At 41.7% G+C, this 14,772-nt stretch overlaps 1 protein-coding gene across 6 annotated transcripts in view; it reads left to right on the plus strand.

The window, feature by feature from the left end:
* LOC122551062 (protein furry homolog) overlaps positions 1-14,772 on the plus strand; it is a 350,939-nt gene that overhangs the window by 26,670 nt on the left and 309,497 nt on the right. For 3 of the 6 annotated variants that reach the window (XM_087988222.1, XM_087988221.1, XM_087988224.1), the window contains exon 1: positions 2,915-3,679. The exons of 2 other annotated variants lie outside the window; for them this stretch is intronic. Coding sequence is in view for 2 of the 4 variants with exons in the window: in XM_087988221.1 (XP_087844347.1) it covers positions 3,610-3,679 (70 nt within the window). In the remaining 2 variants the exon portion in view is untranslated. Of the gene's footprint in view, positions 1-2,914; positions 3,680-6,359; positions 6,380-14,772 lie in introns of those variants that run through there. One more of the 6 variants, XM_087988223.1, reaches the window with a different exon arrangement.

A 14,772-nucleotide genomic window follows, 5' to 3' on the forward strand; every position in this document is an offset into this window, starting at 1 on the left:
TGACTTGAAAATTATATCATAATGTAAAGAGGCCTTTCAAACAGGCACTATTAGAGGATTCTCATGCAGTTTATGGGTAGTCATATGAAATAAAGGACAGTTGGATCTATTGTGGGGACAAGTGCAACTACTTTATGCCTAAAATTGTATGAATTTTTCAAGCCATGTTTTTATTTTCATCCAGATTACATATTACACAAGGTGTGGATACAGACAAAGCTCCAAGCCACTGTTTTTGTCATGCACCAACTGCAAATTATTGTTACAAAACACCAAAGTACAGTGCAGCCATGTGAATCTTTAAGTTATGCTTAGCAATACTTTTTAAACAAAATATAGTGAAATCACAATGTATTAAAATTGAATAACCCAAATCTTCGGTTGGGGTGAAGTTGGCAGCCATTTCTGCTACCAGAATAAGAAATCCAACAGAAGGATGCCCATCACAACTTAAAAGTTCTGGACAGGTAACTCTGGATAGCTGAACTTATGCTAGCTTGTCATGTGACCACATCAATGAATCAGAATAGAGTCAGGCTACGCACAATGCAAAATACTGGTTAGCCATCATTTGGCTTTGGGGAAAAAAAGCCAAAGAACTGTGGATGCTGGAAATCAGAATCAAAAGCAGAAATTGCTGTTAAACTCAGCAGACATGGCAGAACATGAAATCTGAAGAAGGATCACTGGACCTGAATTGTTAACTCTGTTTTCTCTCCACAGATGTTGCTAGACCTGCTGAATTTTGACAGTAATTTCTGCTTTTGATTCACCATTGAAATTTCTCTGTTTAGCCTAGCAGGTATACAAGCAGCAGGCTGGAAGAACACAGCAAGCCAGGCAGCATCAGGAGGTGGAGAAGTTGATGTTTCAGGTGTAACCCTTTTTCAGGACTGGGGGTGGGTGTGAGGGGAACTGCAGATAAAGGGGTGGCAGGGGCAGGTGGTGAAGTGGGAATAGGTAAAGAGGGGTAGAGGGTACTGGTTGGTCAGTGGGAGAAATTAATCTGGTAAGTGGCTGGGAGGAATAGAAGGGGGGGGGAAAGAGGCTATTTGAAATTGGAGAACTGAATGTTGAGTCCTCCGGGCTGTAGGCTGCCCACATAGAAGAAGAGGTGTTGTTCCTCCAATTTTCGATTTGGTTCATTGTGGCAATGGAGAAGGACAAAGATGGTCATGTCTGAAAGGGAATGAGAAGGGGAATTAAAATGGGCAGTGACTGGGAGTCTGGTCAGCCTCTGCAGGGCAAGCCTTGCAGGTATGGCAGAAGAGGTTGATGACCCGGAAGAACCCAACAAATCACCTACATTCTTGTCTAGCTGAAGCAGCTAAGAGCAAAGATGCTCCTGAATTGTAGGTAAAACTGGGTTGCTTTGGAGCCTTGTCACCTAACTTGAAGCTCACTCTACATGAATTTGAGAGTAGGCCTCCCTTATGGTTTGATTTATTGTGATATTACTGTAGTAGTTGATAACCTGATAACATTGTGAAAAACTTTTTCAGTTTCCAAATCCTTTAAATGTTTATTATACATTCTATTTTCTAAGTATACTGTATGTACATCTGTAGGTTATTTGAACTGTTAAAGGAGTTTCACAGTTCTTGCAAGGAGGTGCGTGCAAATGTTAAATTTCTTAAACTGTTCGAAAAAGACATTGAGATTGTGCAAAGGACTGTTGAAATGTTTTACAGAATTTTTAATGTAACAAAGGACTGCTTATACTGCGTGGATAATTGCTTTCAATTTGAAGAGAATATCATTATACGTACTGATTTTTATCTTTAGTAGTCAGCATTAAAATGTCTATTCAAGAAATTCAATGAACCAATTTTTGGTATGGCAGTGCATCTCTGTTGAAATTTACCCCAGAACGCTTCAGTTCATTTTTTTAAACCGATCAAATTGTTGAAAGTGGAAGCTGTTAATAGCGGAGGATATCAAGAAATCTCGGACTTCAGTGAACAGGGGAACAGACAACTTCCACAGCAATGACAATTAAAGATTGGAAAATAAAGTCAAAGGACTGAGAAGGAAGGAAAAGTAATGAGGAGAATTCACTGTCAAATCGAATAAAAGAAACTATATAACGAGAAATAAATATTGAAAGAGAGGGAAGACAAAGGAAAAGCACAATTTAGTTAAATGTAAAATTTGACATTTTTAAATTATCAAAATCATGTGACGGCATGAGACCACGCAAGAAATGTGAATTGGCAGTCGCGTTGTTAGCACTTGGAATTACAAGCAAACCAGAAGAATCTGCTGCAGTTTTAATTTCTATTTACCATGCAAATACAGCAATTTCGCAACACTGAAGGAAGCAAACAGCAAAATGCCGTTTTTGTATTGCTAGTGTGGCACAACCGTACAGCTCGCATAGAAACTTTTGGATCTTTGCGTTTAACTGTTCGTCTGTCTCTCCCCTGAGATTGATGCACATTTAACGTATGAAGAACATCGGTCAACATGTTTGAGTTTTAATGTCAAAATCTATAGTATTTGAGTTGGCTTGTATGCTATCATTTCACAAGTGCAATACCTGGAAATAGGTTCTGAATTCTGAGAGGGATTGTATCCAGGTGCTGTCGCAGTATGCTTTAAGTAACAGTAGTAACTGGTGTAAATAAATTGATGTAGGACCACAAAGCCCATTTATTAATAAGATATGACATGGCACTATTCCTTTAAATTGAATCATATTGTATGAGAATTAAAGGAGCAACATTTATACTATTAATTTTTTTTATCCTGATTGCATCCAATGATAGCATGTATTTAAAATGGTGCATTGACTGAAAGTGTGTTTGAATAAGCAGAAAATATTTACCGCTAAGCGAAATAACAAAAAAGCCAAGCTGTTGCCGTGCAGCTACTGATTCGCACGCACGCTCCCCTGGGATTGGGCTGACTGATGAGCTTTTGAACGTCACTGCAACCAGATATATGGGTGCAGTTCTGCTTTACTGCAGCATGATGCGGCTGAATATATTTCAGTGCATTCTGCTTGAAGCAAAGATCAGAACGACGCACATATTAACCGTTCATTAGAGGGGTTTTTTTTTCGGGACAGAAAGGATTCTAGAACCGGTTAAAATCCGGTGACGACAAAAGAAAAAGATTTCACCGCCTTTTCGGTGTGGTTCGAGGTCGGTGCAGTGTTTGCGTGTGAAACCGCATGTATTCAATGGATCAAGGAAGCACTGTTCCTTTTTTGCTTAGGTTTAAATCTGACAGACAAAAACAGCAATGAACAGGCCACCTCAAACACTACTGAAGGACCCGTTCTAATAGTATTTGTCCAGCAATTGTTTTGAGCAAATATACAAAGAATGCATATTGAAAGACAGCAAACTTCAACATCATCTCAGTCCACCGATAAATACCAGCCATTGACAGACAGAATACCGAGAAGATAAAAGCTAGACAAGACATCAAGAGACCAATTAAAGACATCTTTGTTTATTTAAAAGGACAACTGAGGACAAGGATGAGAAACTGTACAGTATAAAAATCTCTTGTCTCTCCCAATCTGCTGTTTGCGCTACTGATTGGTGAACGCTACCTGCCATTGCTGTTTAGTATCACAGTAATTCTTTGTACACTGTCGATATGGCCAGCCAGCAAGATTCAGGCTTCTTTGAAATCAGCATCAAATCATTGCTGAAATCTTGGAGCAACAGTAAGTAAACACAGATCATAGCGTTTTCTTTAGACAGTGCTTTTGGTGGATGATGATTTTGGTTTATATATGTATTTTGTTGAATTGTCACTTTTTTTGTTTCCAGTTATCTCTTAAAATCAAATATCACAGATGCAAACATTTCTCATTATGTGTGGAGGAATTAAGCAAGATTTGTTTTGATTGAATTCCCTTATCAATCTGCTGTAAGGCCTGCACTTGTAATCCGGAGTAGCATTTCCTGTCTTTATTTGTGTTTAGTCTTCATAATGGGGGAAAAAAGTCCCCGCATTTGAAGCAAAACAAGAGGGTGGTATGACTGTGTGCTAATTGTTTTTGTAATTGCTTTTTAGAATTGTGTAATTCTTCTTAGAATTGTGTAGGCAACATATTTATGTGTATTTGTTAACCACCCATTTGACTACAAATGACAGGTGGTAGAGCCTTTCATTTTATGTGGCTATGGTGGATTTTTTGACATGAAAATGACAAATTTAGATAGAAATATGTTATGCGTTGTAGAGTTTCTGCAAGGATTTTGACTTGAAGTTGTTTATTTTGAACATAGAATGTAATTCTAAGACATTGACATGTACAATGTTTGGTTTTAATATTTAATTGGTTTAGAAAAAAAAAGTAAAGGAATTTGAAGGTTTTAGATAGGGTACACACAATTTGTCACAGATTAGTCAACTAATAATAGGCTGCTGTATAAAACAAAGCTAGTAATGAAAAATGTGGTATTAAGTATTAGCATGAGAAATTAGTAATCAGTGTCATACATTCTGTCTGTGAATTCTGACTTTAGAATTGTTTGTTTTCTGTCAGACCTCTTCCATGTTTTTGCCCTTTAAAATATTTTAACATGTTGCCCAATTGAGAGCTGATGTGATAGTAGTTCAAACTGATCTAAACCAATGTTATAAAAAATCAGTACAATTCAGGATATTGGCATGAGTGTTCTATGCTGTCTGCATACCTGTAACTATGTTCTTAGAAAAAAGGTCTTTGTATAAAATCTTTGATTTTATATTGGGCATCTTTCCATCCATAAACTTGAGTTCATCCAAAACTTTACCAATGTCTCAACTTGCAGTAAGGCCTGTTCTCCTTTCACCCATATGCTCACTGATCAAAATTAGCTGCCAGTCAAGTAACTAATGACTTTTTAAATTGTCTGCCTTGTTTTTCAGATCGTTCTGTAACTTTGTACTTTTAATCCATGTAAACTCCCCTAACCCTCCTAATCATCTGAGATTCAATATCCCTTAATTCTGATGATTTATGCATTCCCAATCATAATTGCTCCACCATTGTTATGAATAGGCCACAATCTTTGGAATTTCCCTCCATACACCTCACTCTCTTCCTACCTTGCTTTTTTTCTTTAAGATTTTTCTTAAAACCAACATTAAAACCTCTGACCAATATTGCCTTATGAGGCTTGGTGTTATTCTTTGTTTGATAGTGATCCTTTGAAACTCTGTAGTATGTTTCATTGTGTTCAAGTCATTATATAAATATAAAATCTTTCATGATCATGCAAAACTGCATTCACAACACTGGCCAGCTTTGATTTTAAATCCATTGTGGAATGTTGTTGATATAATTCATAGCCATTAAACAATAATGTAATAATTAAAAGGCCTTCTATATTTCAAGGAAGTAGATCTTTACAAATCTACCTTTGTAGTCTGCTCCCTTTTATTCATGTTGTAGTTTGATTTTTCTTGAGTAGAGAAAAAGTTGATTATTTCAATTACATAGAATTAGATTATACAACACAAAACAAGTTATTCAGTCCATATTGGAGTTTGTTTCTTTAGAGCCTTCTCTTTATCTAACTTTTATCAACATAACCTTATAAGCGTACTTTACTTGTTACAGCCACTCACAGTAGTAACATATTCCATGTTCTTGCCATCTTCTAGGTAAAAATGTTACATCTGAATCCATGTTTGATTTCTGGATGACTAGATTGATGGCTTATCATTTTGCCCTTCCCACAAATGGAAATGCTTTTGTTTCTTTTTCTCTATACCCTTTCAAAACCTTTCAGAGCATCAGTTGGAAACATTATAGATATCACTGTCAGCAGCCCACAAGCCTGTGTTCCAATGTACTGGTGTCATATACTTCAAGGGCTTTTAATATGTTCACTTTGACATTATTCAGATGCAGAGAGTTTTTGCCTTTGCTACATGGCTGTATTTCTGTAAGTACAGGGCATCATTGATTGCTCCATGTGTTCAGTCAAGGTGCCATCAGATAACCCTGTTATGTTTGTCAACCGGAACGGATTCCACTCAGTGTGTGGATCATTTGTAGTCACCTTAAGTGTGCTATGTATTTGTGTACAAGATTTTCTGAAAGATGCCATGACTCTCCTTGTCAGTTACATCTATTGCAATCAATTATGGATCATATATGGCCTGCTGTATCTAATTCTTCATGAGGTGTTCCACCCTTTCAATGGAGATGATCATCAGAACAAATGCCAGAGGTGTCATGACAGTACTACTAACAAAGAGATTCTCAATGTAAGTGTGCACACTGACACTGGAAATGCAGATAGATTTTCACATATTTCTTGTTGCTTCACAGTTTCATTTTCACTGTTTATTTCCAGGGCTCATCAGCTGTATCCAGCTGTACAGAGTTGGAATGTTCTGCTCATTCTGAAGATCACCTTCCACTCTGGTACATGCTTTTGCTCATTTATGTTGTGCTTCTTGACATTTGTCATCCTATCTATCAGTGATGCTATACTCAACAAAATGTGTATGTCTCTGGTTCAGCACCATGGATGTTCCTACATACCAAGGACTACACCAGTTCAAGAGGCAGCTCACCATCTTCTTCTCCAGGACATTTGAGGATGGGCAATGACTACTGGTCTTAGCAGTGATATTCATAACACATGAATATGTTTTAAAAAAATCTTTGCAGGTGGACTGTGCACAGGACTCATATATAATGGTGCATTCTGTAGTGCTCATCCTCCTCTGGCTTCTCCCTCATCAGTTGTTTTAGGAGTTGCAATACACCTGCAGGAGATGATTGACATGCGTTAGTGCTAAAAATGAAGGGCTCTTGTTGTACTTTAGTAATGTCCCTTTGAGCTAAGAGGTCTGGGTTCAAGTCCCACTTGCTCCAGAGATGTGTAAAAATGTCTCTGATCAGGTTAATTAGAAAATATAAAAGTGCTGAAAGTTCTCATAAAAGTTTCCAAATTAGTATTGTGTAGATCAAGAGATTTTAATATGTTAATTTCAATAATCTAGAGCGGGAAGCCTGGGTTCAAGTCCCACCTGCTCCAGAGGTGTGTAAAAACATCTCTGAATAGGTTGATTAGGAAACTAGCTTAAATTTTAAAAAATGAGAAAAAAATTAAAATATACATGGGATATGAGTGTTGTTGGCCAAACCCTCATTTGCTGCCTACCCCTAATTGCTCTTGAACTGATTGTTGCCAAAATCTTCTAGGATTTCAGACTAGTTGCCCTGGAGTCACATGTAGGCCAAAGCAGTAAGGAAAGCAGATTTCCTCTCCCTAAAGGTCATTAGAGGCTGCCCTTGACAAGATGGTGATGAATCTCTTGTTTTGAACTGCTGCTGCTAATGACTGTAAGTATACCCACAGTGATGTTGGGAAGTGGGGATAGATGTTCAAGGATATTAAACAAACAACAGTGAAGGTAACATCATTCCAAGTCAAGATGGTAAATGCATCAGAGGGGAATTCACAGGAGGGAGTAAATATTGAAGGTGATGTAATGTTGCTTTGTCCTGTATTGTACATTGTGAGTGTTGATTAAGTTTCACTCATCTAGGCAAATGGAAAGTATTCAATCATACTCCTGACACGTCATAGAAGTCTGCAACATTGAAAAAGGCCCTTAGGCCCATCGGTCCACGCCAGTCAAAACTAACCACTTACCTCTTCTAACCCCATTTTCATTGCTTGCCCATAGCCTTGTCTGACTTGGCATGCAACTGCACATCTCAATACTTTTTTAATGTTGTAAGGGGTTTTCCCTCTACCACCGTTTCAGATAGTGAGTTCCAGATTCTCACCAATCTCTGAGGAAGAATGTTCTTCTCCTGGCCTTTAGCTTAATTCTATGCTCATTGATCCCTCCATCAAGGGGAGAAGTATCTTTCTGTCGACCATCAAGGGGAGAAGTATCTCTCTGTCTACCAAGCCCCTCATAATTTTATACATCACAATCATGCCTCCCCTCAATCTCCTCCGCTCCAAGGAAACTAATCATAGTATACCCAATTTTTCTTCATAATTAAAACTCTCCAGCAAGGGCAACATCCTGGTAAATTTCCTTTGCACGTCTCCAGTGCATCTACATCTATTTATAATCTGGATTCCAGAACTCTAGCTGTGGCTTAACTAATGTTTTATACAGTTCTAGAATAATCCTTTTTTATTAATTTACTCATCGGGCGTGGGCCATCTCTGGCTGGCCAGCATTTATTGCTTATCACCAGTTGCCCTTGAGAATGTGGTGGTGAGCTGCTTTTCATACTGGTGCAGTCTGCATCCTGTAGATTGAATCATAGTGCCTTTAGAAAGGGAATTCCAGGACTTTGCCCAATGATAATAAAGAAAAGGCAATATATTTCCAAGTCAGGATGATAAGTGCTTGGGGGGAGCTTGCAGATGGTGGTGTTCCCATGTATCTGCTGCCGTTATCCTTCTAGATGGAATAGTCATGCATTTGGAAGGTGCTGTCTCAGGATGTTTGGTGAATTTCTGCAGTGCATCTTGGAGGTAGTAGTAGTAGTAGTAGTAGTAGTAGTAGTAGTAGTAGTAGTAGTGTCATAGTCATAGAGATGTACAGCATGGAAACAGACCCTTTGATCCAACCCGTCCATGCCGACCACATATCCCAACCCAATCTTGTCCCACCTGCCAGCACCCGGCCCATATCCCTCCAAACCCTCTTAAATGTTGCAATTGTACCAACCTTCACCACTTCCTCTGGCAGCTCATTCCATACATGTACCACCCTCTGTGTGAAAAAGTTGTCCCTTAGGTCTCTTTTACATCTTTCCCCTCTCACCCTAAACCCATGCCCTCTAGTTCTGGACTCCCCAACCCCAGGGAAAAGACTTTGCCTATTTACCCTATTTGTGCCCCTCATAATTTTGTAAACCTCGATAAGGTCACCCCTCAGCCTCCGACGCTCCAGGGAAAACAGCCCCAGCCTGTTCAGCCTCTCCCTATAGCTCAAATCCACCAACCCTGGCAACATCCTTGTAAATCTTTTCTGAACCCTTTCAAGTTTCACAACATTTTTCCAATAGGAAGGAGACCAGAATTACATGCAATATTCCAACAGTGGCCTAACCAATGTCCTGTATAGCCGCAATATGACCTCCCAACTCCTGTACTCAATACTCTGACCAATAAAGGAAAGCATACCAAACACCTTCTTCACTATCCTATCTATCTGCGACTCCACTTTCAAGGAGCTATGAACCTGCACTCCAAAGTCTCTTTGTTCAGCAACACTCCCTCGGACCTTACCGTTAAGTGTACAAGTGCTGCTAAGATTTGCTTTCCTAAAATGCAGCACCTCACATTTATCTAAATTAAACTCTATCTGTCGCTTCTCAGCCCAATGGCCCATCTGGTCAAGATCCTGTTGTAATCTGAGGTAACCCTCTTCACTGTCCACTACAACTCCAATTTTGGTGTCATCTGCAAACTTACTAACTGTACCTGTTATGCTCGTACCCAAATCATTTATGTAAATGACAAAAAGTAGAGGACCCAGCACCGATCCTTGTGGCACTCCACTGGTCACAGGCCTCCAGTCTGATAAACAACCCTCCACCACCACCCTCTGTCTTCTACCTTTGAGCCAGTTCTGTATCCAAATGGCTAGTTCTCCCTGTATACTATGAGGATCTAACCTTGCTAATCAGTCTCTCATGGAGAACCTTGTTGAACGCCTTACTGAAGTCCATATTGATCACATCTACTGCTCTGCTCTCATCAATCCTCTTTGTTATTTCTTCAAAAAACTCAATCAAGTTTGTGAGACATGATTTCCCATGCACAAAGCCGTGTTGATTATCCCTAATCAGTCATTGCCTTTCCAAATACATGTACATCCTGTCCCTCAGGATTCCCTCCAACAACTTGCCCACCACCGAGGTCAGGCTCACTGGTCTATAGTTCCCTGGCTTGTCCTTAACGCCCTTCTTAAACAGTGGCACCACGTTTGCCAACTTACAAACTTCCGGCATCTCACCTGTGACTATCGATGATACAAATCTTTCAGCAAGAGGCCCAGCAATCACTTCTCTATCTTCCCACACAGTTCCCAGATACACATGATCAGGTCCTGGGGATTTATCCACATTTACCCATTTCAAGGCATCGAGCACTTCCTCCTCTGTAGTCTGGACATTTTGCAAGATGTCACCATCTATTTCCCTACTGTCTATATCTTCCATATTCTTTTCCACAGTAAATTCTGATGTAAAATACAGGTACACCTCCATCCCCCATCACGAAGGACTTAAAGCCCTCCGCTTCTTCCTTTTCCCGCCATACCAATCAGTACCCTTCCACTGACAGCCTCCTTCGACTGACTGAACTGGTCCTCACCCTGAACAACTTCTCTTTCCAATCCTCCCACTTCCTCTAAACCCAAGGAGTAGCCATGGGCACCCACATGGGCCCCTGCTATACCTGCCTCTTCGTAGGATATGTGGAACAGTCCATCTTCCGCAGCTACACTGGCACCAACCCCCCCCCTCCCCCACCTTTTCCTCCGCTACATCGATGACTGTATTGGCGCTTCCTCGTGCTCCCACAATGAGGTTGAACAGTTCATTCACTTTACCAACACCTTCCACCCCGACCTCCAAATTCACTCGGACGGTCTCGGACTCCTCCCTCCCCTTCCTCGACCTTTACATTTCTATCTCGGGCGAATCAACACGGACATTTACTATAAACCGACCGACTCCCACAGCTACCTAGACTACACCTCCTCCCACCCTGCCCCCTGTAAAAACGCCATCCCATATTCCCAATTCCTTCGTCTCCGCCGCATCTGCTCCCAGGAGGACCAGTTCCAATACCGTACAAACCAGATGGACTCCTTTTTCAAAGACCGCAATTTCCCCCCAGACGTGATCGACGATGACCTCCACCACATCTCCTCCACTTCCCGCTCCTCCGCCCTTGAGCCCTGCCCCTCCAATCGCCACCAGGACAGAACCCCACTGGTCCTCACCTACCACCCCACCAACCTCCATATACATCGTATCATCCATTGTCATTTTCACCACCTCCAAACAGACCCCACCACCAGGGATATATTTCCCTCCCCTCCCCTATCAGCGTTCCAAAAAGACCACTCCCTCCGTGACTCCCTCGTCAGGTCCACACTCCCCACCAACCCAACCTCCACTCCTGGCACCTTCCCCTGCAACCGCAAGAAATGCAAAACTTGCGCCCACACCTCCCCCCTTACTTCCCTCCAAGGCCCCAAGGGATCCTTCCATATCCACCACAAATTCACCAGCACCTCCACACACATAATTTACTGCATCCGCTACACCCGATGTGGCCTCCTCTATATTGGGGAGACAGGCCGCCTACTTGCGGAACGTTTCAGAGAAAACCTCTGGGACACCCGGACCAACCAACCCAACTACCCCGTGGCTCATTACTTCAACTCCCCCTCCCACTCCACCAAGGACATGCAGGTCCTTGGACTTCTCCATCGCCAGACCATAGCAACACGACGGTTGGAGGAAGAGCGCCTCATCTTCCACCTAGGAACCCTCCAAACACAAGGGATGAACTCAGATTTCTCCAGTTTTCTCCTTTTCCCTCCCCTCACCTTGTCTGTCAAATCCCTCGAACTCAGCACCACCTTCCTAACCTGCAATCTTCTTCCTGACCTCTCCGCCCCACCCCCACTCCAGCCTATCACCCTCACCTTGACCTCCTTTTACCTATCGCATTTCCAACGCCCCTCCCCCAAGTCCCTCCTCCCTACCTTTTATCTTAGCCTGCTGGACACACTTTCCTCATTCCTGAAGAAGGGCTCATGCCTGAAACGTCGATTCTCCTGCTCCTTGGATGCTGCCTGACCTGCTGCGCTTTTCCAGCAACACATTTTCAGCTTTGATCTCCAGCATCTGCAGTCCTCACTTTCTCCTTGAAGATGGCTGAGATCTCCTTACGAGTTTGTTTCTCAATTTCCCTCTGACTATTAGGGGGTCTATAATACAATCCCAATAAGTTGATCATCCCTTTCTTATTTCTCAGTTCCACCCAAATAACCTCCCTGGATGTATTTCCGGGAATATCCTCCCTCTTAATGTTATCCCTTATCAAAAATGCCACTCCCCGTCCTCTCTTGCCTCCCTTTCTATCCTTCCTGTGGTATTTGTATCCTGGAACATTAAGCTGCCAGTCCTGCCCATCCTTGAGCAATGTTTCTGTAATTGCTATGATATCCCAGTCCCATGTTCCTAACCATGCCCTGAGTTCATCTGCCTTCCCTGTTAGGCCCCTTGCATTGAAATAAATGCAATTTAATTTATTAGTCCTACCTTGTCTCTGCCTGCCCTGACTGTTTGACTCGCTTCTGTTCTCAGCTGTACCAGTCTCAGATTGATCTCTTTCCTCACTATCCCTCTGGGTCCCCGCGTGCCCCCGCCCCCCCACCTTATTAGTTTAAATCATCCCGAACAACTCTAGCAAATTTCCCTGCCAGTATATTAGTCCCCTTCCAATTTAGGTGCAATCCGACCTTCTTGTACAGGTCACTTTTACCCCAAAATAGATTCCAATGATCCAATGTGAATCCTTCCCCTGCACACCAGCTCCTCAGCCATATATTCATCTGCTCTAACCTCCTATTCCTGCTCTCACTAGCTCGTAGCACTAGGAGTAATTCAGCTATTACTACCCTTGAGGACCTCCTTTTTAAATTTCTGCCGAACTCTCTGTAACCTCCCTTCAGAATCTCAACCTTTTCCCTTCCTATATCGTTGGTTCCAATGTGGACAATGACCTCTTGCTGGCCCCTCTCCCCTTTTGAGAACATTCTGCACCCTCTCTGAGACATCGTTGATCCTGGCACCAGGGAAGCAACACACCATTCTGCTTTTTTGCTGCTGGCCACAGAAATGTCTGTCTGTACCTTGGACTACAGAATCCACTAACACAATTGATATCTTGGAAGTCGACGTACCCCTCATAGCATTAGAGCCAGTCTCAATACCAGAAACATGGCTGTTATTGCTACATTCCCCTGAGAATCCATCACCCCCTACATTTTCCAAAGCAGCACACCTGTTTGAAATGTTGCTGTTGCAAATTCCTCATCGCTTCTAGCTGTCTCTCCAACCGATCCATTTGATCTGATAAGATTCGCATCCAACAACATTTATGGCAGATATAATCCGCAGTAACCCTTAAACTCCCACATCTGACAAGACGTACATATGCTCCTTCACAATCTACAGACCCAGAAGATAACACCGTCTTATTCCTCGACAAAACACTGCCCCAGGTTAAATTAATAGTTATGGCTTATGTTTTAAGTTTAATCAAGAGACATATCTCCAAAAACATATAATCACGAAAGAACCCACTCTACTCAATACTGCAGCCTTAAAACACACTTGAAACAACGATTAACTTATCTGATTCTGTGTTTTGAACTTCGCTCAAACAGGTTCCTACAAGATTAGTTGTGAAATTCACAGTTTGTTAATTTTCCCAGATGCACTTCAAAGTCCGGCGATACATGAATTCAAAACAGCAAAGGCAGTAACTGTGCAGGTTCTCTCTCTCTCTCTCTCTCTCTCTCTCTCTCACACACCATGTGCTTCCTTTGACTGTTCTTCTTCCTTTTAAAACTGCTGTTGTTTTGACTTTTTTTTCCAAACTTCCAAAACAGTAATTGCTGCTCCTGGATTTCGAGGAAATCACCTCCAGCACCTAAAATACCTCAAAAAAAAGGAGCAGCTGTTACAGACAGAAATTTTTCCCATCCTCCATCTTGGATTACCCAGAATCAATATCAAGTAGTAGAGCACTGTGTATTGAGCATCACTGGCGGAGGGAATAGATGATTGTGGATGTTATGTCAATCAAGTGGACAGCTTTGTCCTCAGTGATGTCAAGCTTCTTGAGTATTGTTGGAGCTGCACCCATCCAGGTGAGTGGGGAGTATTCCATTGGAGTCCTGACGAGTGCCGTGTAGATGGAGGCCAGGCTTTTGGGAGTCGGGAAGTGGATTACTCACTGCACTATTTCTAGCCTCTGACCTGCTCTTGTAGTCACAATGTGGCGAGTCCAAATGAGTTCTTGGTCAATGATAACTCCAAAGATGTTGATAATGGGGGTATTTAGTGATTGTAACACAATTGAATATCAATGGGTAGTGGTTTGATTGTCTCTTATTGGAACTGGTAATTTCCTCGCATTTGTGTGGTGTAGATATTGCTTGGCGCTTGTCAGCCCAAACCTGGATATTGTCCAAAACAAAACCCCAAAGAACTGTTGGTGCTGAAAATTTGTTCCGAAGAGCGGTCTCTGGTCCTGAAACATTAATTCTGCATGGATGCTGATTTTTTTCCAGCAATTTCTGTTTTTGTTTCTGGATATTGTCTAGATCTTGTTGTGTTTGAACATGCACTGCTTCAGTATCTGAGGAGTTGTGAATGGTACTGAGCATTGTGGAATCACTATCTAACATCTCATTTCTGACCTTATGGTGGAGGAAAGGTCATTGATAAAATAGTTGAAGATGGCTGGGCCTAGGATAGTATTCTGAAGAATTTCTGCACAGATGTCGTGGAACTGAGATGACTGACCTCCAACAACCATCTTCCAATTTGCTAAGTATGACTCCAACCAGCAGAGAATTTAGATCCTCATACCCATTGATTCCAGTTTTGCTAGGGCTTCTTGAAAGCACACTTGATCAAATGCTGCCTTGATATTAAGGGTCGTCATTTTCACTTCACCTCTGTCCTATAGTTGCAAAACTAATGTAGTGTACAAAATCCCATGCAAGGACTGCACAAAACACTAT

Source organism: Chiloscyllium plagiosum, unplaced genomic scaffold (assembly GCF_037043375.1).
Source record: "Chiloscyllium plagiosum isolate Xiang-an unplaced genomic scaffold, Cpla_swu_hap1 HiC_scaffold_6, whole genome shotgun sequence".
Lineage (NCBI taxonomy): Eukaryota > Metazoa > Chordata > Chondrichthyes > Orectolobiformes > Hemiscylliidae > Chiloscyllium > Chiloscyllium plagiosum.